This window comes from Folsomia candida, unplaced genomic scaffold (assembly GCF_002217175.1).
Source record: "Folsomia candida strain VU population unplaced genomic scaffold, ASM221717v1 Fcan01_Sc001, whole genome shotgun sequence".
NCBI classification, from domain to species: Eukaryota; Metazoa; Arthropoda; class Collembola; order Entomobryomorpha; family Isotomidae; genus Folsomia; species Folsomia candida.
Window position 1 is genome coordinate 26,223,815 of NW_019091193.1, and position 21,568 is coordinate 26,245,382.

At 38.4% G+C, this 21,568-nt stretch overlaps 2 protein-coding genes across 11 annotated transcripts in view; one reads left to right on the forward strand and one right to left on the reverse strand.

Moving 5' to 3' along the window:
* Positions 1-13,242, forward strand: part of LOC110842502 (protein phosphatase 1 regulatory subunit 16A) — a 39,866-nt gene extending 26,624 nt beyond the window's left edge. For 2 of the 4 annotated variants that reach the window (XM_035850118.1, XM_035850126.1), the window contains exons 5-14: positions 3,630-3,709; positions 3,942-4,007; positions 5,100-5,119; positions 5,230-5,271; positions 5,657-5,823; positions 7,255-7,380; positions 8,339-8,414; positions 9,178-9,395; positions 10,288-10,714; positions 11,109-13,242. In XM_035850118.1, the coding sequence (XP_035706011.1) occupies positions 3,630-3,709; positions 3,942-4,007; positions 5,100-5,119; positions 5,230-5,271; positions 5,657-5,823; positions 7,255-7,380; positions 8,339-8,414; positions 9,178-9,395; positions 10,288-10,714; positions 11,109-12,085 (2,199 nt within the window). In that variant the 3' untranslated portion in view covers positions 12,086-13,242. The remainder of the gene's footprint in view (positions 1-3,629; positions 3,710-3,941; positions 4,008-5,099; positions 5,120-5,229; positions 5,272-5,656; positions 5,824-7,254; positions 7,381-8,338; positions 8,415-9,177; positions 9,396-10,287; positions 10,715-11,108) is intronic. The other 2 variants (XM_035850129.1, XM_022088251.2) reach the window with 2 other exon arrangements.
* A 150-nt stretch (positions 13,243-13,392) lies between these two features.
* Positions 13,393-21,536, reverse strand: LOC110842501 (dystrobrevin beta). Of its 7 annotated transcripts, XM_035850137.1 has the most exons (25): positions 21,137-21,535; positions 20,102-20,220; positions 19,813-20,009; positions 19,452-19,673; positions 18,993-19,200; positions 18,808-18,863; positions 18,471-18,566; positions 18,256-18,373; positions 18,088-18,173; positions 17,896-18,009; positions 17,786-17,823; positions 17,523-17,679; positions 17,399-17,439; positions 17,247-17,324; positions 17,023-17,150; positions 16,572-16,676; positions 16,356-16,427; positions 16,205-16,241; positions 16,015-16,041; positions 15,764-15,885; positions 15,535-15,650; positions 15,404-15,456; positions 14,962-15,316; positions 14,616-14,884; positions 13,393-14,499 (listed from the first exon to the last, which is right to left on the reverse strand). In XM_035850137.1, exons 5-25 carry the CDS (start codon positions 19,109-19,111, stop codon positions 14,341-14,343), a joined length of 2,346 nt encoding a protein of 781 aa, XP_035706030.1. In that variant the 5' UTR covers positions 19,112-19,200; positions 19,452-19,673; positions 19,813-20,009; positions 20,102-20,220; positions 21,137-21,535; the 3' UTR covers positions 13,393-14,340. The 7 variants fall into 7 exon arrangements, with proteins under 7 accessions (XP_035706030.1, XP_035706036.1, XP_021943941.1 ...); XM_035850143.1 differs by lacking the exon at positions 16,015-16,041; XM_022088249.2 differs by lacking the exon at positions 16,572-16,676 and having other exon boundaries at positions 21,137-21,530.
* Between the last annotated feature and the right edge of the window lie 32 nt (positions 21,537-21,568).

Sequence of the window (21,568 nt, forward strand, 5' to 3'; positions counted from 1 at the left end):
AAATTATATGTACGTGCACATAAGGGTGCACTAGTTCAAAGCCACGCAGCTTCTGATTCATGGTGGATCAGATTCTGCGAGTTTTCCAGCCGAAAGCCAATAATCAGAGAGATTGAGTGAGATAGGACAAGAAGACGAAGGTTTTTGTGTAGTGAATCTACTCATTTTGTTCACATGCGTATAATCCGACATCACAAAAGTAATTGGAGTTTTGGGAAAAGCATTTGAAAGGGTTGAGGCAGGGAAATCTGAGAAGCTCTTTTGGAAATCTTTTGGAAAGCAGATTTGGGGCACGAGGGGAAAGCAATGGTGACGAGAAGGGAGAGGTTTGGTTAGATAATTGAGGTGATTATTGTAATTGATGTCTACTTTATGACCGTGTAGATAGATTTATAAGAAAAACGGCTTTGGCTCAGCAGCGAGTTCTGAACGTGCAAATTGCTTTTCTTTCTGTGTGGGAAGTTTTATCGCCTTAATGATTTCCCAATTTGCACACATCGTACAAACTCTGCTACACTTATGTGCATGCATATGACAGGATGATGAGGGTGGAGAAAACTGTGATAATATTTAATGGAGTGTTCGTAGCTTGGTTGGTTTGATAAAACTTGCATATTCTAGCGCAATGTTGCGCGTTTAGAAATTGCTGAGTCTAGACTACAGTATTATGAGTATTGGAATATCATGCCTGGTCTCGATTGAAGTATCGCGAGGATGGGACATTCCAACGTAAAATCGAAGGGGTATTTTAAGAATTTAATTAAACAGGCAATACGAGCCAGTAAAAATCTTTTATTACTTGGACCTCAAGGTAGCTTAACTTATGTAACTCATGTGAACCACGAGTCCATACAACTAGTTGAATGTTATCGTGTTGAAGACAACATTCCAGCACAGGACGAGAGAATGATATCGAGCAGAAATGCCAGTCCATTTGCTATTCTATTTCTATCCTTGTGTAATACAGAGTTAAATATGTTGCGCCAGAAGAGTGGATGAGAATAAATGTACCAGCATTCCAAAAATTCAGCTCTGTTCGATCGAGTGGGTGAGGGAATTGGATGTTGAATATTGTTGTGAAACTCGCTCAATCAGTTTGATTAGATAAGACAATACCTGACTCCCATATTAATTCACCTCTGACTCCATTTACATCCGGATCTGACAAAAAGACGGCAGCGTTTACACGGCGTGGAGACATTGATGGATGTGACAGTGAAAGAAAAGCATGATGGGAATTCCAATTGGCAGGTTGATTAGACGTTGTTGGTTGGAAGCATGGGAATGATGCATGAAAATCCATACTCGCTTCTTGTTCTTAACAAGACAGCTCAAGTAGAACACCTGCATTTTATACTGTATATAAACTTTGATGATCAAAATGCACACGTCTCTGGAATTGGGTTACTACCACCACCACTTGATTTGGATATTGTAACAGATTCTGTCATCTTCACGCGGGAAATATTTCTGGAAATATCAATTCGGTGGCGGGGATGTCAATCATTGCAGCTTTCTCCCCCGGGAGCATAACTTATAAATCATGGTTATAACTTTCTAGCCGGTAATTGTTATCCTAAATAAGAACAGCAAGAATCTGAGGGCGCTCGGTGCACATGTACGTACACATCTCGTGCAAAATAAAACTAATTCTGGAGGAAAGTTCTTGGTGATTCACCATGCAACCGTTAATCCTGGCAGAGTAAGAAAATATTGCACGTCAATCTTGCGTAAAACTCTTGGGATTAAGTAATGTAGAGAAAGTTTGGTGAAAGTCTGGCCCATGTTCTTTACACAGCCTGCACCATAATAAGCACTCCATTAGAAATGATGCCTGAAAAATTATGCCGATCACTTGCCAAATGAATAAAAAATATACCACTCAAACATTTGAGTCCAAGTCAGAGGCCTTGGGAAATTGCAGCATAATTATTATCATCCTGGGAAATTTGAGAGTATGTACAATTGCTGGTGCTTCTCACAAGGAAGGTTGCATGTCCCGAAGGATATGGATGCATGTCCAGCATTACCGAGACAATGCACACGTTTTCCGAGGAAAGTATCCCGTTGTTCAGTTGATCCAATATAAATGAGGTTGTGTTGTGCCTAATGGAATACGAAGGTTTCACTGAATTCCAGAAAACTGGAACTCCGTAGTTGTCAGAATCGAGTTGAATTTCATCGTCTTCTAATGGTCAAGTTTTAATGAGGATATTTCTCTATATGTCTTCCGTTCATACACATGTCAGACATGACTTCGTTTTCATCATGGATAGGTTTTCATGTACACTGTAATGATGTTGCATTGTGAAGAAAATGGTCAGTGCGTGCGTACCTGGATATTACTTCATATGTATGCTACATACTTATCTTTGCAGAGAAGAAGGATACATTCTGATCTACTGGCGACCAATTTGCCCTTAATGAGGTGGTCATCCGTTGGATGAAGGATATATCCTTGCATAATTTAAACTGACAAGAGCCTTTACAACGCTGGGTTGTCACAAGAAGATCTGTGACATGCACACAGCGTCATGATTTCATAAAAAATAAACTATATTATTTCTTCTCCCAAATTGGAATCAGATCTCTCATTCAAACTTGAAGACCGAAGTTGGACAGTTTGTAAGTACAAATGGAAAATATGACCTCCCATTTTGAACACAACAGCGTCGGTGTCAAACTTAAGGCAGACTTTGAAAAGATAGCATTCAATTCCCTGTGGAAAGTTCGTGTCCACAGGGAATCTACGTATTACCTGCACTTGAACCCATAAATATATAGATCGAATTAATTCGGGAACCAAATAATATGCATGGATTGAAAATAAAAGTAATGAATGGCTGCGATATCTGTTAGATCAATCTACAAATTTCTCCTTCGCAAACATCAGGAAAACAAATCAATTTCATGTCAAAGAAAATATATATTTATCGTGAAGCCGAATGTGGTGAATAGGTCAAGCTTTTTTTACTCTCCTCGTGAAAACATTTGCATGCATAAAGTTTGCTGTTTTATTTTCCGGCCTGGTTGGGTTTTTGCAATTACCAATTAATAAATCAAGTTCAAGGAGTATGGGTGAAGTCTACGACACAAATAATGACCACCAGCATGAACTTTGTGTATCCATACGTAGATAAGTATAAATGTCATTGTGATTTTCTGCCTCCCCAAATTACAGGTGTCTCAAAATAGTCGCTAGTCCACAAAGTTCTCTGTAATTTACTCATGTAAACATTTTTAGATATCAATATATCATGCCTATTTCTAGGTAAAAAATACCCCAATTCTGCATTCAATATATATACGTAATCAAACTAATTTTAGCATTTGATTAAAATATGCATAAGGTATTCACTAATCAAACCAGGGTAATTTTAATGTCAAACCAAAATCAATTTCGTATGAAATTGAGAATTCCTTTATGAATGAAAACTAATTAAATAGTTCCTCGTTTATAATTAATCTAAATTTCATGACAATCTACACAATCTGCATTAGTTTCGTGGGGGTTTAAAGTCTACGAACGAAATGCAGATCAGATAAGCCACGGTCCGCATTCATTCCACCAAACTGCTGAGCATGAAATGAGTTTGTTATTTTGAATAACATTTTTGTCTATTTTTCAGACGTGTATTGATGATTCCGAAGAAATGCTGAAATTGCTGCTGGACTATGGAGCCAACGTAAATGCGGAGGACAGTGAAAGGTACGTGTCTCATTGAAAAAATTATAAACTCAAATTTATCCAGCAACACCTTCATCACCCATTTTCATGTTTTGTTGAAGGACATTATAGAGCCTTAAACCTTGTAAATATTTTAAACAAATCGCATAATGACATTTTAGCTGCAAGTTTTGCATTGTGGGAAGTTTGGAATAGTTAAATGATGGCTATTCTGGATTTATTAAAATGTGCTTATCTGTACTTTCTGGTTTAGATGGACTCCGCTCCATGCCGCCAGCACCTGTGGAAATTTGCATCTCGTGAAACATCTAATCGCCAAGTAAGTTGCTACTTATTCATACATGTTCACATGCTCAAACCTATGGACAGGAAGTTGTCAACTAATTTTTTAGTCAAAGCAGGATGAATAAATAAGGCTACAGCACATTACTATTGTACAATGCTGGTTCCCTTTACACTTGCCCTGACACATATCTACAGATATAAATATATATATACATCTCATCTATTACTGTTACTTCAAGTGCGCCTACCATCATTGCGCAATGCATTTGATGAAATTTCTAAATTTTGAAAAGTTCCGATCATATCAAGCAAAATTCGCACAGTTGAACTAACTAATAACATGGTTTAGATTTATCGTAATCCTGATTTGGGATAGAAATCTTGAGGGCCTATTGTGATTGTATTGCAATTGCACTGTCACCGCGCCCTATATAACCTTCCCTTCGGATGGAATGAGCATTGTTATCTTCGACGTCCTCTAACTTGCAGCGTAGGTTGTTGCAAACCATCCATTAAGCAATTGGTTCGTACATCCTGCTTATATTTGATGTGTCTACTACTAATTTATTACTTATATGATACTCGTATATTATGCAGAATTGCATCAATTTGTCGCATTTTCCCCACTTGCATCATCTGACCTGTTCAGGCACTACAGTTCCTGAAACTGACATCAATTAGCACACGACTAATTGATTCTAATCAAACTTTTGAACAGGTATTCCAAAAAAAATCATGCAAACTTTATTCCTTCCGCAGCATATGCAAAAGTTTGAGGGAATAATTGTGCCAGAAGTTTAGCACAAACGAACCTCAGAACTACTGACTGATGACATTTCGCATGATTTGCTCTCATTTGGTTATGTCACAAGATGGATTTTCCTGTTTATGTTATTGGAAGAGAAAAGCTCATTAAATGGAATGGATCATCGGATAGATTAATTCTTTCCGATTCCTGTTGTCCTTGGTTCAATATCAGTTCAAACGCGCAGTACAAATTTATTGTCCTCCATGTAATATCCTGGATTTATCGTATATTTATGCGCTCATAAATTTTAAACCGTAGAATTTTCGATACGACCTTTTGGTTTATGTTTTTAACTTAATTCTGTATTTTTTATTGCAGAGGTGCCAATCTGCTGGCAGGTATGTAACTAACGTTCATTCTCGAATGAGCTAACATTTAATACGTCTTCTTTTATGACCATGAATGTCAGAAGCATTTACTCAACTGAATTAAATTATTTTGATTTCAGTCAATGCAGAAGGAAACATGCCCTATGACATTTGCGATGAAGGTAAGAAATGGTTATCAATGCAATTTTAGTCACTGCGAGTAATATTAATTATTCACAACCTCGCCGTCCGGTCCGTTCTGTGCAGAAGCGGACTGAAATCTATCAATTTAATGAAATTTTGAACCTCATGCATGCCCATATCGAATAAAGTTTGTGTATCGTTATTCACCGAACCGCTAATTCAAATAAATGAGGGTTTGTGTCCGTCCGAATGATTAAATGACATGTTGCACAAAGAGGAAGGAAACTCTCCTCACGCTCGCCAGCGGAAGGTGTTTTCATTTCGGGTGTCCTCTTCCTAGTGAAACTAACGAGCGATATTTGTTTGCATGATGTGGATGACAATGTATGTAAATTAATGTTTATTGTGTGGCACGTGTTGCAGAGGCCACGTTGGATTACATCGAGTCCGAGATGGCGAAACGGGGCGTGACACAGGAGTTGATTGAAGAAACGAGAGCATTACCAGAAACGGTGATGTTGAACGATATGCAAAATATTTTAGCCAAGGGAGGAGATCTCGAAACCCGTGATGCTGATGGTGCAACTCCTGTAAGTCCATTTTTTTCTCCATGAAACTAAAAATGGTCTCGAGATTAGATTTGGACCCATTATTTCTCCATGTTTAAATTTCTTTTGTGAGATTAGAAAGAAAGCTGACTAATTATGTGAAAACTATTTCAATGATAACACAAAGAACCTGGGAAAACTATTTCTTTGAGGTGTAAAATTCATGCAGATTTATAACTTCAACCATGGAAGATATTTTCGAGACTACACGAGAGGCATGCACGATGAGCTAAGCAGACATCAAAAAGCCCAAAATAATTAAAATTTCTCCAGAGAAGGATTTTGGCATGCGTCCGTCGGAAATTAAATTTGAAAAGAGATGTTAAATGAAGTCTGGCACCAGTTGTATCCAGTTATTCCTCCGAGATGCATAATTATGTATATTGTATCATCGTCCACATATTTACGTTTAGTTGCAACCTTGCATTTCTCAGCAGCATATGAATGCATATTTCTTTTCATCGCTTCCTTTCTACAGTCGAGCTTCCTATTCAACAAAGTCTCGACCAAGAAAGGCAACAAAAGAGAAGAATATACTTAATATTACTTCCCTTTCTTGATACATTTTTAAATGAATCTCATTAAATGACGTCTGCTAGGGTAGGAATGAATTTCAGCGTTCAAGTTTTGGGCTTATACGTAAACTTGCATTATTTTTAAAATTGAATTCGCAAAATTCCTCGTGTTTAATTAATTGTTATCTAACGGTTAAAACTTAAAAAAATGTGAAGTCGATGCCAGCTATTTTTCGCTTTTGCATTTGGATTGGGGGCAAAATATTTTCTCAGGATATTGAAAATCCGACAGAGTTTGAAGAGGAATGTGAACGTGTGCAAATAATAATGAAAATAAATGGCTTCGTCTTTATTTAATTCCACATTTGCATTTATTTGCACGAATCTCAAAATTCCAAGCAAGGTGGAGGAAAACAACATCTGTTCCACCACAGGGAAGAATTCTCAAATGAAATTACACATCTTGAAATTCTTGTGCAAATTGCACAATTAAGGCAATAATAATAATAATCCCTTGTTAGGATCCACATGCACACACTGCAGCCAACATCAGGTTGGCTTTACTTTTGCTCAAATCTTGTCATATTTGTGTACGGCAGCTTCCATCGTGGAAGGCAAAAATCCAATATTGCAGAGGCTTTCGTTTGAAACGACTGCTCCATTAAAGAAATGCAGAGCATGTCGCATCAAAAAGTCGTAACAAGTAACAACCTTTTCTCCATCATTGCAGATGACACTTTCTGTTTGAAATTCAGAGTAAATCTCCTCCTCCATTCTACATGGGCGCATTTGCATCTTGCGGTTATCATAATAATTTGATGCTAAAAAGTGCTCCTTTAGAGCATTTTCTGATGAGATTTGTAGCGTAAAGTGAAAATATGGTTTCCTTATGTTGCAGTTGCACATTGCCTCCGCAAATGGATACTATCGGGTCGTGGAATTTCTCTTGGATAACCATGTGGCCACCGATCTGCAGGACAAGGATGGCTGGCAAGGAATCCACGGAGCCGCTTGCTGGTCCCATGTAAGTTATATAAATACATAAATACTTTCACCACCACTTTCGCCAGTTGCAGATATACACATTCGCGAACTTGTGCTGGGCTCTGGTGGTATGGGTAAAAGTATAAAACCACAATCTCTAATGGGAAAAGGAGATAAGAGGAGTTTACTACCGGAAATGGCAGTGACCAGTCCATCTCTCGCCAGCAATCAATGTCCTATCGACACCATTCTCTTCGGGCTATTCTTTTATTGACGACTTTTTGTCTCATTGAACTTGAGATGAGACAAAAAAGCCGTGAGTTATATAGCTGTTGATTTTTACCGTTTTAAAAACCAAATTATTGATTTTTAATCCGAGCGAGTAGCACACATAAAATTTGCACGTATTTACTTTCACTGAAACGAATTTATACTTAAGTAGCCGGAAATTGGGCATAATGTCGGCAATTAAACTTTGTGCTTTCAACGCATATCTGACAGATATTGACTTTATGTAATTGATATGCAATGAGCCATTAAATGCAAGTGTTTGCGTTGTGCAGAGGACATGAATCATGCGACATAAATTATTGATTACAAACCAAGTTCGATTGGAGTGGATGTACAATAAATTCTCTTTTTTGGGTAGTTCGAGCATGCATATTGCATCACAGAGACCACTTTCTCCTTTTCCATACATATTCTTCACTTCTGGCACCGTTTTTGGCTCTGCTGGTAGTGGTGAAGGAAGGACAAGTTGAAATGTCAGAGAAAGACGAGACAAATTGCAAAGGAGTGGAAAAGTGTGGTGGGCGACGGATGTTGGTGGCATGGTGTTGCTTGATAGTACACGACAAGCGATAAGAGACAGGAGCCATCAAGTTAATTCTGGTGGTGGCGAATTCTCGTTCTCAGGACATTGTTAATGGACTGGGATGAAATGTGAGGTGCAATTGTAATGCGATAAATAAATGACCGGCCATCTTTTTCTTTGACAGATGGACGTGCTGGAACTGCTCGTCCAAAATGGGGCCGACCTCAACGCCAGGACGCGGAATAATGAGACGCCATACGGTACAAAATGATGATAAAGACAATTTTTGGTCCTATTCCCATATTTCTTGTCCTTCAAAAAAACTTTGTATTATACGTATAACCACTTCACAGCATGCTACACAATATATTTACTCCTCGTTTAGAAATCTCCGTGTATTAGTTCACGTTGAGAAAATTTCAAAGACTTTAACTCCATAATGTTAAAGCAGCATAATTGGTGGTTTATTTTCGCCCATCAATCAGGATCAGGTTGGTAAAATAATTTCCGCTAGTCGGAAACGACATTCGCTGAAGCAGAGAACCCAGTTCTTGATGCTGACAGTCATTGCGTTTGTACAGTCTTTCTGAACCCTGAACTAACGATGAGTACTTTGAATTTCTTGGTTCGATTCACCCACTTCTGGTCTCGTAATGAAAACCGTAATCGATGTAGGCAACCAAAACTTAAAGTTGTTCATTTTATAAGACTGGGTAAATATTAGGTTTCTGCATACATATAGTTTTCCAAAATACAATTTAATGTGCATTACAAAATGTAACTGCAGCCATTCATTTACTGCGAACTTGCTCAGAGGTGAAAGCAAAGTTTGGAATATTTTTCAATCCTTGGCAATTTAAGAGTTTAATAAAACCGAAAAGAATCAGGTTTTTCATAGATTTTCAACTGTGGTCTGGTCAATATTGATCGTTCTTGTCCTAATTCGTACTGCAGCATTATGTATGGTCCACTCAGGAAAGGAGATGGGCGATCCAGTATGTAACACGTGTACTTAAATTACAGCCATTTGCGAGGATCCTGAAATCAAGGAGAGAATAATACAACTCAAAAATGAACAGGAGGTCAAAAAGGAGGCGGCCAACAGTCGAAGACTGAAGAGAACGCAGTCATCCAACTCGCGGACGCAGAGCATTCGGAGAACATCCCAACGAGACAAAGGCCTCGCAACGAAGCGAGACACCGCCAACGAATATGTTCTCATGTCCAGAGAGAACCTCAAGGTAATCACAACTTGCTCATGTACTTGTAGAATCCAATGCACGGGCGTTTGTCAGCTAAATTCAGAAACAGAGGAGAAAGAACCATATTTAGAGAGTAACAAATTCAGGAGGAAATACATAAGATGTGCTTGACTTTTAGTGACTCGTCTTCCAGCTACGACTGAAAATAAATTGCATTGCATGGCACTTGAAATAACTCAAATATTTGATAAAAAGGCCTTTCTCTCAAAAGAAGTTGCTGGTTGGAGTGCAGACAAGTGTATATATTCCTTTGATGAAGCTCAAGAAAACGACATGAGCAAATCTACTGATCCTGACATGTCCTGACAACTTAATAATAACGAATGTGCAATGGAAAGCTCGTCTCTCTCGTCAAAACCTGTAGAAAAAGAGAGATGATGAGGAAGCCCCTGAACCAAGACTTTCCTTCACAATATATTGTCCTCCTCTCAAATCTAATTTGTGTGGAAGGTGAAAAGGGCATTAGTAAAAAGAGCAAATTGACTTCATCTTCCCAGTCAGCGTTCTCATCTTACCTGAACCAGGGTAACATGATTTCATCTCCTGGTGAGAGTGCAGGAGTACATTTGTGTACCCTTATGTACACATGTAGGCTACATACACACTTAAGATGACAACCATTGTCAAGTGGATTATTGAGTCAGAGTCGGCCGTATGAGGACACGAATTGTTCTTTCTGCATACACTGGACCCTCCTTGCCTGCGCTGCTTGTCAACATTTATTAGCATTAGAGAAAATTGGACTATTCCATTGAGAATTACATTTTCTGCTTTAGAGCTAGAAGGAAAAAAAGATGGCTGCATATTGTGTTGCAGACGTGCCTTCTTTTTGTCACTTTTTCCTGATTTTGGTCTGTACTTCTTGTTGCAGGACAACAGCCCGTCGCCGACTATTGACGCCAACGGAGGAGGTGACCCGCCCACGAGTAATAATATGATTGAGGTCAGTTCGGAAGAAGACACGGAAGACAAGGTGGCATCATCTCACCATCCCGCAGCTTTTGGGCGAGGCTCCGTCTCTCAGATTAAAGTGGCATCCAATGACGCAGAAAGGCTGCAATTGTTGGCGGAGAAGGCAGGCATGTCCCCCTCCTCATCGGATGCTGGAGGACCCACGACAATTAACAACAATTTAAAGTCGAACCACGCAGTGAAAAATATCAATGTCAATTCCAATATCAACAATCACAACCAGACGAAGCAGTTAAATACTCCAAAACCTCCACCTCAAGTCATAGACACGAATGCTAACCTTCCGAAACCAGAGATTAATCCTCCCATGGACAAAGTTCAAATTGGTGAGTTGAATAATGGTTCGTTCAGATTTCGTAATTTTTTAAACAGAAATGTGGATTGTGGACATGTGTGCAATGGAATAATGAAAGAAACTGATGGAATTGGAACGTATGTACAAAATTTACATATGTACGTCCACACAGACATGTGCAATTGCATATAATATGATGCTTTGAATGTGCAAATCATACATAAATGCACTACATACATAACTACACATAGTCGCCGTTGTAAGAAGAAGGAAAAACTTATTATCAGTTGTTCATTTGTTGTCAGTGTTTTAATTTTTGTGTTTTGTAACACGTGCTTTTGTTTAATTTTTTGTTCTATGTTATCGTCTTCACACCATAATCCTTTGTTCATGTCCGAACGACGCGCAAAACCACAACGCTACAGGTTCCAATGGAATTTCGCTCAGTGGAAGTCGGGACAGTTTGGTCGGGGTGGGAAATGGAACAATTGATATTCATGTCCAAGTCACCATAAATACGGCGTCACCCTCGTCCACACTGACGCACGGGGGAGGGGCTACGAACAACGGCGGAATCCCCTCCCTCCCCTCTCCCTACACGAGCTGTGGTAGCGGAAGTGGTGGAATTCTCCCCGGAAGTACGCTGCTCAGTCCCCCAGGAACCCTGGCTGACCTCAAGAAGCACAGGTCCCTCAGTCGAACCACGTCCAATCCACGCACCAACGGTATTCTACTCGCAGAAAATCCCAATTCCTCCTCCTCTTGCAGTAGCACTTCTTCGTCTTCTCAAGACAATGACATCGACGACGACGACCTTGTCGTCCCATACTCGTATCCCAGTAGTCGTAGTTCTAGTTCTCAAAAGCACGCTCAACTCCCGCACCAACTTCTACAACGACAAGGACTGCCCAAGGGTGGTGGTGGTACTGAGTCTCAGCTGCCACCGATGCATGTCTTGTCCTCCTTTAATAGCAATGCTGCTGGTCAGGCCTTTGAACATGCTTGTTGCAATTGGAACATGAACTTTTCTCATTCCGAGTTTGACAGCGCTTCTTTCGCTTACTCCTCGACTTCCGGGTGGGGTGGTGGTGGTGGTGGGGCTTTAATCTGTGGAAAGCAGACTCGCACGCTACTACCGACTGACTTTAATAACTATGAAAACTTTTATCTGTACGATGATGCGGGTGGTTTTGGGTACAATATGCACTCGAACACTAACCAACTAAATAACCAACTTTACATTAATAATTTGACAGGAGGATTGAATGATCTTCCAACCAAGTCTGCTTCCTCCTATGGAGCACCTCCTAGTCCAACCGTGTCGCTTCAGCGGTTTGCTGGTGAGCCAACCGAAATCCGAGATTATGGCGACGGGGGCAAGAAATGCTGCGTCATCGTTTGATTCCTCATTTCTTCTCGGAAATGTTACCTCATCGTCGGAAATCAATCAAAGCAACACCTTCTTCTAACCCGGCTGTCAAAAGACTCACCAACTAACACCCTGTTGTACAGAGATACATAATTAATGTAAAACACGTCAGTGTATAAATAATAATAACAAGAAACCAAGCGGTATTAAGTACAATTCATCGTCATTTCATTATTGTCAAAAGTATGTATGAATGATTAACCAACCAACTAAAAAAACCTTGTCTGACCTGTGTATAGCAGTTTGCTAAAAGTATGTAGCACAAATACTAAATAAGTATTATTACTAAGTTGTTAATATTATTGTGAATATTTGGTAATACGTCAGTTAATATTTTTTTAATTTGTCTTCTTTTACGTATCACACATACATTCTTTATTTTACTCGTTCTTTCAAATCTGGTCATTTCACTTTTCCGACTCTTCTTGTTTTACTATTCTGCCAATCTTTCATGTTTTATTAAAGAACTGATATGCAATCGAGCTCGCCATACGTAATTGTATTCACGCCTTCGATATGCGTTACTATTTATTTATTAGATACATGTAATTTTTTATGTTCTAAATACTTGTAGTTGCCCATACAATTTTGGTCGACAATGAAATATATTCCGGTGCCAAACTTACAATTAGTACGTATTTACATATGGTTCAAGTGAATATAAAAAAAAACACAATTTACTTTACAGTTTGACAATTGGTTGATGTCTTTTTTTAAATTTTTGGACTATTTACACATGTTATTGAAATATCTTGTTCTGTTTTCATGAATGTGCTAATTCGTTTGAATTCCAACTGCAGAAGACTTAATTACATATATCCACATGCATACATACCTCGTACATACATCAGTTATGGTTGTACCTCTTCAAATATTACATACCTGAAAAAAATCAAAGTAATTTCTTACCCAAATTTGAATTCAAATGACTAAATCGAAATTATAGTGACCTGGTTTAGAAGCCTATAATAGACTGGAATATTACTTACGACAAGTAGTACGATTGTGCATTCCATGATGGAATTTCCATTGTAAACAAGGCAAGAAAAATAAGCATTTATGAAAAATCGTGTATTTCTACGACAGAGTAAACGAAACAACGTGAACTGTAACAAACGGAGACCTACAAATATATTAAAATATCCGTATATTGTGTCGTAACCCTAAAATGCTTGGGCAAATTATCTTAATACATAATACTAAATGAGACAAATGTTATTACAATATGAGAAAAATGTAACAAGAAAATGACTACAAATAAAAAATGAAACCGAAAAATATTGTTAGAGAATTGCATTTTATTAATTTCTTAATATCTTTAAGTTGTGGATACATAAATTTGATCATACAAACATTCATCATACTTCTGATGGTGAATGTAATAATGGAAAGTTTAGTATTTATAACGACGAGAATGAACCAAACTCTCATTCAGCAGAACTTTGCATCATATAACAGTCTTTCATAAGTGGAGTTATTGTTTAACAGGAATAAAACTCAGATCAAAAGTGTCATAAAATATGAATCACAGAGGTCATAATGGAATTACATAATCAATCACTTTCCTTCTCCACAAATTATTAGAGAGAAACTTCATTATCATTTCCATATCGCTAATAATCGTTCCAACAAAAACCGTTTTTTTCGCATCCGTGCAGATAATATCATTCATTGCTAAATATATTTACTTATGTATGTATGGGCCCCTTATATTTCGACAACCCGACGTGGGTAACAATAACAAGAGCAGCCAATCAGACTTAGACAAGATTGCAGGTTTTCTACATAGTTATATGTCATGGGTTGAGACTTGTTAACGATAACTTATTATACACGGCATCCCTTACTTGGTCTTACATATTATTGTACATTAACTTTTTTCTTAAGCATTCATATATATTCATGTTACACGGTAAAAGACATTTAATTATTGTGTACTCTACATTCTAATTCTTCATCAATAAATCATTCTTCCTGTATTTTGTACTATATACAATTTAGTTCCAATTTGGTTCTTTATACAGTATAGTATTTTCTTGGTAATTTTAGTTATCTATTCCGGCAACATGATTAGGAAAAATTTGCCAAACGCCGTCATTATAAATATTTAAACTTTAGCTATGTATGTATAGGATATATATATTTTTTATATCTATATTGTCAGTAGTTGTCCATCCATGAATGTAATTCTTTCCTTACATTGGTCAAACTTAGGGCTAGTAACTTCTTCAGTGGTTTAACCGACGTTTGAGACCATCTTCCCAGTCTGGACAGTTAAGATCTGGCCCATCACCACCTTTGACATGAGACCCGTTGACAACATCCCTCTGAGATTTGTTAAATCCATGTTCATTGTTGTCAAAACTGCGCCGGCGTCTTCCCAGAGACTACACGGATTCAATTAAATTATAAAATAATAAATTAAATTTTAATCTTAACCAAAATCATATGAATTGTTTTTTATTACTGCAGAACTAAGAATATTGTGACTACGTGTACTCACATCTGATCCTCGATCATAATGATTTCCATCGCGGTCACAAAAACTGCCATTTTTTCCATTGACTGGATTATATTGAATGGGCATGCCGACGCGCCCATTCCCAATTCCTACGCCATTAGGAACAGCATATCCTGAACCATTGGATGATTTTCTCGACCGAAATTCCATTAACATTTGCATTTGAGTGTCTTCTTCCTCTTGAAGCTTCGCCTCAATCTCCTGTCTCCACCGACTATTTTGTGAATAATTCTCCCCCGACCCTTCAAATTCTGCATGCAAATAACAACAGTCCTATGTAATCATTTTCCATAATAAATAATTTACGCGTCAAAGAATTATTATTTACCCAAGGGTTTCATTATTCTGTGTTCCAATCTATCGTCATCTGCATTTAGTTCATCCACTAAGCTGCTCATTGCGTTAGTCACAGAGTCAGCAGCCATCAGCAGGTCATCTCGAAGACTCCGGCTCATCATATCGGTCGAATTCTTAGAAGAATCCGTGTATGAGCGTGAATTGAAGTCTGCCGAATTTCCATATGCCGAACGAAGTTCTCCAGTCAAAGTGGTATAAGTGTCGGAATGATGCGGTGTCGCTGGAGCGGATCGATGCAGTGATCCCGTTTGGTAGATTGGCATTGGTGGAGTTTTGCCACTTCGCGGAGAACACTCTGGAGTTCCATCGGAACTTAACTGTTGTGCCTGGAAAATTGCATAATTGCATTTTTGTAAATACTGCATTCGTCTACTAGGCTTTATTGCATTTAGTAGCAATAATATGCACTATACTTTCAGCAGCTTCATCAATCCTTCAAGCTGACCCATCAAATGGCGTCGAGAATCTTTTAGCAAATAGTGGAACATTTTATTATTATTTCGTGTAGAAGCTTAAATAGGTATGAGTAAACACTTGTCGCTACCTTGGAGGCCGCCTAGCTTATCTTCTAAATCCATCTTGTAGTCCCGCAATGCATGAAGCTCATCCATTGCAATCGGATCGACAGATTCATTGAGATAATTCAACTCTTGCTGCGCTCTGTTGAAAGAAAAGTGAAAACACGCATGACCATTAAAACGCTTCACTTTACCCAACAATAAATAAGTACATAAATATATGTGAGTGGTTAATTGTCGCCTAATTTTCTTTACCTCAAACGCGCAATCTGATTCATTATTTCTCGGTTACGACTTTCCAACTGACTGATCATGTCCCTTTGACTTTGTGTAGAATCAAATAAATTCATACTAGTTTGGGACATATTTCGGTTGTGCTGAAATCGATTAAAAAAACAGATAAAACAAGAACACGGGAATAAGTGTGATTACATATGTCTATTTCTTTATGGAACTCATTACAAATTTGTACTTTTGAATCTTGCAATTGAAATTTATTTACCAACCTGAAGTGTATGGTATTGAGGGGCTGGCTGTTTCACAATCAAACAATTCTTTATATACCCACTCGATACTCAAAATTACCCATTTTAAAGCAAAACTCGACAAAAAACAAGAACAAAGTACATTCGAAAATTAAGAACGTCGCAATTATATATTCAGTACACAAGGAGAATTATAATATTATAAACTTACTGGATATTTTCCATCGGATGCCAATCTTGCCGTATACCTAAAGGGCATAAGTAAAAAAGTACGAAACTATAGATTCTTTGCATTCAAAGGGGAGCAACGTGTATGTAAAAGAGGCAGGCTCACAATTCAGATATATAAGTGACAACCTTACCTCGCAATAAGCCTGTGTTCTTCATCACTTTCACTAACGCTTTCAGAGTAACTGTTGACCATTCTGCTCGGGCTAATAATTTCAAAACCAACCAAGTCACACATCAAAATTCAAACCACGCATGAAATGCATACCAGTGACAATCCCACACCACTTGACAAGTATCGTCGGCAAATACCCCAGGCACACACGAACATTCATACAACGGAAGCTTACCCTTGTCCCAAGTCCAATGCAAACATTTTCTGATCACAGTAAGCGTCCAAAGAATCATATCCAACAGCAGAGAACCCATTGTGCAAAGGCAAAGGAGAAGGTGGGCTGTGAAAAACATGTTAGTTTTTGAGTCCCCAGCAAATGTTATCACCAATTAGGCGTAAAAGCGGTCATGAGACATGTGATAAATTAATAATAAAATCCGGTGTAGAAAAATACTAAGCAAGCTTTCGCCTGTAGAAAGAGTAGAAAAGCACAGGAGAGCAAAAGTAAATCGATATTACTAAGCTTTCAAAGGAAATCTAAGCTCAGCCTTTGAGTGGAAAAAGATCAAAGCGATTTTTGCATTCTCAATTTCCGTGAGATAAAAGCAGCTCTAGGGTTTAACCGGCGATGATTCCAACGTACAAAAAAAACAAGAAATAAATCGGGTATATATTTTTGTGCTTACACAATATGAGAGAGATTTATAAGTTCCTCTGGTTTTTCAGGAAATCTTGGAACAAGTTTCTTTGGTTTGTCCGGCACACAGCGGAGAGATTTTCGGAAAGAATTTCGCAATCCCTTTCCCCCAGATTTCTAAAAAAAATAGATAGAAATGAGTAAGGTCTCGAGAGTACTTATAGTGAGAAGAGGGCATTATTAAGCTTTAACGTTGCAGATTATGCTGCTTACACAAGTAGCGTATTCCTTCACTTCATGGTCTGTTCGATGATTGTCAGAAGTTTTCCCTTCCCAAAAGCAATTTTGGCACTACATCACAATTTTAGATGAAAAATCTTGACTCTAGCATTTATTCTGTATTCTTTAGCCTTCCTCACACTCACCATGTTAAAGCTGGAGCACTTCTGGCACTTGTAACGAAATCCTTAATGTAAATAGAGAAATTAATTAAGGTGAGCTATAGATTTGTGATATGTGGGTATAGAAAACTCCTTGCTTTCTTCTTACCCTGAATGTTCCCAACTTTACAGACACTGCATTGTACTCCATGATTTATGTCCTCGACCGTAGCCATCGAATGTAATAACGGCAACCACATTAAGGAAGGTGGGCCTGGCTCGTTTAAAAGCGCATCCAGAAATCCGTTCACTGTAATTTTACTGGTCTACAAAAGAGGCGATAATAAAGTCATTATACTTATTAGTTTATAAGTAATGGATTTTAATCATTTGAGATACGGTAACAATAGAAAATGAGCCAATATTTTGTACCCCGTCAAATATTGTCGTTGCTAAACCGTCCGTGTATCCTGCACATAATGATTAGGATAATTATTATATACGCTTAATGCATAAGTAGCCTTTCTTTATGCGGTTCTCACCAAATGTTGGCGACTCTAAAACCATTGCTGGCAACGCTAGGCATTCCTGAAGGTACTCAGAAAATCTTGACAGCACCAAACAACCGTTGGTGTCAGAAATCAGTGAAAATACATCTGCAATTAAAAAATTTGTGTATCCTAATATAAGCGAAACCAATGGATATTTTTTACAATCGGTATTTATAATCTTACATCGAAACTTATCCACTAATTTTCCATTACAAAGTGTGACGAGTCCAATTTTTACGGAGAACATACGCACTCGTCCAGACCCCTCGCTGAAAATAAATAAAATAATTTAAGTGATTGTTCTGCATAAGAAAATAGACTTGTTGAACGTATTAAAAATGTGCATTTTACCCATCGAAAGCAATTAGCAACCAGGAAAGAAGGTAACGTGCACAGCTCAAAACATCAACTTGCGCCTTCAAAGGAAGACGCTTATTCAAATTCAGAAATAATGAGGTCACAACGGATTCTGAAAATTATTGAATTATTCAAGTTATTTACGCGTTTAGTTTAGTTGAAAAATGTGACTCAATAAACAAATTAATCTGATATGCCAATATTTATACCCAATTTTGGCACAGTAATGATGGAGTAGGGATCGAGCCCATTCAGACCATTTTCCCGAAATCCTTCAATAACATTCCACAAGTCGACGAGTAAAACTGGAGGGAACATAAATTTGCATTACAATTTCTTTACATATTTAGATTTTCTCATATACTCTAAAATTATTGTTACGGGTCACCTCATTTACATAAATCTCACCGTGCCCATTTTCGGCGATACGGGCTTTCCATGTTGAGTAAACTGTCTCTCGATAATGCGTCGAAATATGCAAATGAGGTGACACGCCGGAATAATTCTAGAGTAACTCATTTAATCCTCTAAATCCAATTCCCTTACAATTAGATTTCTTTTGAATGTAGCGTAATTTTGCTGCTGTTCTATAAGATGCAAACCTGCAATAGAATAAAATATTGATAGGATTTCCCAAATGATATGTAAAAATAAACGTAGCAAACTTAATCACAATTTAACTGAATTTTAATTTTAAATAAATTTTAATTATTTCTTAAAAAAAAGCAAACCTAATCGCATCAAAGCCCAGCTCCCTTAATTCTTGAACCAGAATTGACAAATCTTCCGTGTCTACTGAGCTATTTGTGGGAAGATTCATGGTTCCCAACGTTCCACTCAGGGGCATCATTTTTGTCTTGCTTCCACAAATTCCAGGACAGTGAAAAAGGTTTTCAATTATTTTGGGATCTCATTTTCCACCTCCTCCTCACAGTCAATCTGAAAAATGCAATAAGTAATGCGATCATAAATACTTTGCATTTGCATGATTGATACTGGTATCAGCATCTTCATTATTCAGTTCTTTCACAGAATTTTCCATTGTGGTGGGGATTACATACGCATATACCACCATATCAACCTCTGACAGGTATATAACCCTACTTCCCCCTGGGACCAGTACGAAAATTCACATGAGATCTGAGGCTACCCTGCATACACATTTCCCTCCGTAGTGCATACATTCATACCTGATGCAAAGTAACGAGATGATTTATGATCCAACTCTTCAGAATTTCCCCAATATTAGAATTGAATCTGGATTCCACCGGCAGGTCAAAATCGAATGGTTAAAGCGTAGGTTCTTTTTATCCTTTTTGAAAATGGTATATGAGCAGCTCCGAGATTGTTCCACAATGTATTTATATAATTATGGTCAGTTAAATGAGTGAATGAATCAAAGAACATGTAACCTGAAATCCAAAACCAGGTCCGAAATAATTACACCAACACGTTTAACAATTATCTTAATTTATATCAGGAGAAAGCAAAACGGGAAATGTACTTTCCGGAACTCAATCGTCACAGCATTTAATCAAAATGTAAACTCACCAATTAGATTAGAGTTTCAGTCTCATTAGTCGAGGAGGGTACTTGTGTATGTGTGGGTTGACTTTTGTTCAACAAGGTCAGGGTGAAAGTAATTTTGTCCAAAACTTTCTCCAGTGACGAGGGGTTCTGCTGGCTTTAAAATTGCTGGAGGATTAGGATTTGCCGTTGTTGTCCCACGTAGGACGAGACACCTACTCCTAATTATGCAAAGTGGTTGGTTCTCAGTATAATTAAATCCTCATTGGATGGATGGATTGGCTGAGGGAGAGAAAGTGTGGAAAGCACTCACCCAACAAGGACTGAAGATGAGCAGAATGGAAATGGTTGATTTCCGAGAAACTGCTCCTCTACATCTGCTGCTGCTCTCCACCAAACTCCAATGTCGTATGCTTTTCCGCTGGAGGAGGGCTGGAAGAGGCGAGAAAGGTGATGAGATTCTTTTGCTTCTTCAAAAATCAACCATCGCCACCAAACCAAGACTGACTCCGAGAAAGGAGAAGACCAAGAAGTTAGACGGAGAGAGAGAGAAGAGAAATTTTAGCTGCTGGAACGAGCACCACCACGATCTTCCTTTCACCACAAGACTGCTGCAGAATAGAAAGTACGGTACAACCCACACCATGCACTGCTCTGTGGACATGGATGGGTTGCAACCCGACCGAGCTGAGTGAACCCGAATTCGGGAGAGACAAATATGACCGTACATATGTACACGTTTCGCCATGAGGGGAACTCCTCCGTCCATCCAACCTCTGTTCAAATGGGTTCACTCTTTCTCTCACAGTGACACACACAACTTTCCCCACCAGAATAACCAAGTCGGCCGAAACCACCACAGGCTGATGGATTTATTCCTTGTTTCCTCAAACAATGACAACGATATACCGAGAAAGTCTGCAAGTAGTAGACTTTCAAAAGTGGTATCGTAGAAGCAAGCACTTGGTCGCACCACGGGAAGTTGATGTGTGATGGTGATTGATCATGCAAATCTGTGAACTTGTAGATGGCTACAAATTTATGCATACAACACGCGGGGAAGAAGAAACAATGAGGTTGAGTGATGATGATAAGCACCAAACCACCCTATGCTAAATACGTACATACAAAAATAAACCCTCTCATGCTATCCTGTCCGTTTCTGGTGTAAACTTCTGTTGTTCAGACACCACAACTGCGAGCATAATGCAGTGCACCATAATATTTCTACACACGGAGCTGCCAACACGCGAAAAAATGAAATATGGAAATTGACACGAGCTTCGGATTAGGGTGAAAATATAAAGGATCTCAAACCTTACGCGATTATGCTTATTGAGCCACTTACCAAAATGTGTGTGCAGCAGATCAATTCCCCCAGAGCAGCAGTTTCACTCTACATTTCCATCATCCACTGATAAAAATTCACCCTGTAATACTAAACTGTTTGCCAACCAACTCTTTTTAACCAACTGATACATAAATGCAACACAGCCAAACAATAACAAAAACAAGAGAAAGTCCAGCCAGAAGGAATGAACTCGTTTGAGTCTGCTGGAACCAACATAGATAGCGATATGGAGCAACTTCACCAGCAGCAGCAGCATCATTGTCATGCAATGTCAAGATGAGAATCAGCTAGGAAATAAATATGAAGCCAAGTACGAGTGAAATATGGTGCTGGCAGGACAAATTGCTTCCCTGCCTGGCTCCCTGCCGCACGAAGGAGCATCTTCCCAGACAAATGGAACATTTCCTGCTTTCTCTCTCGGGCCGGGTG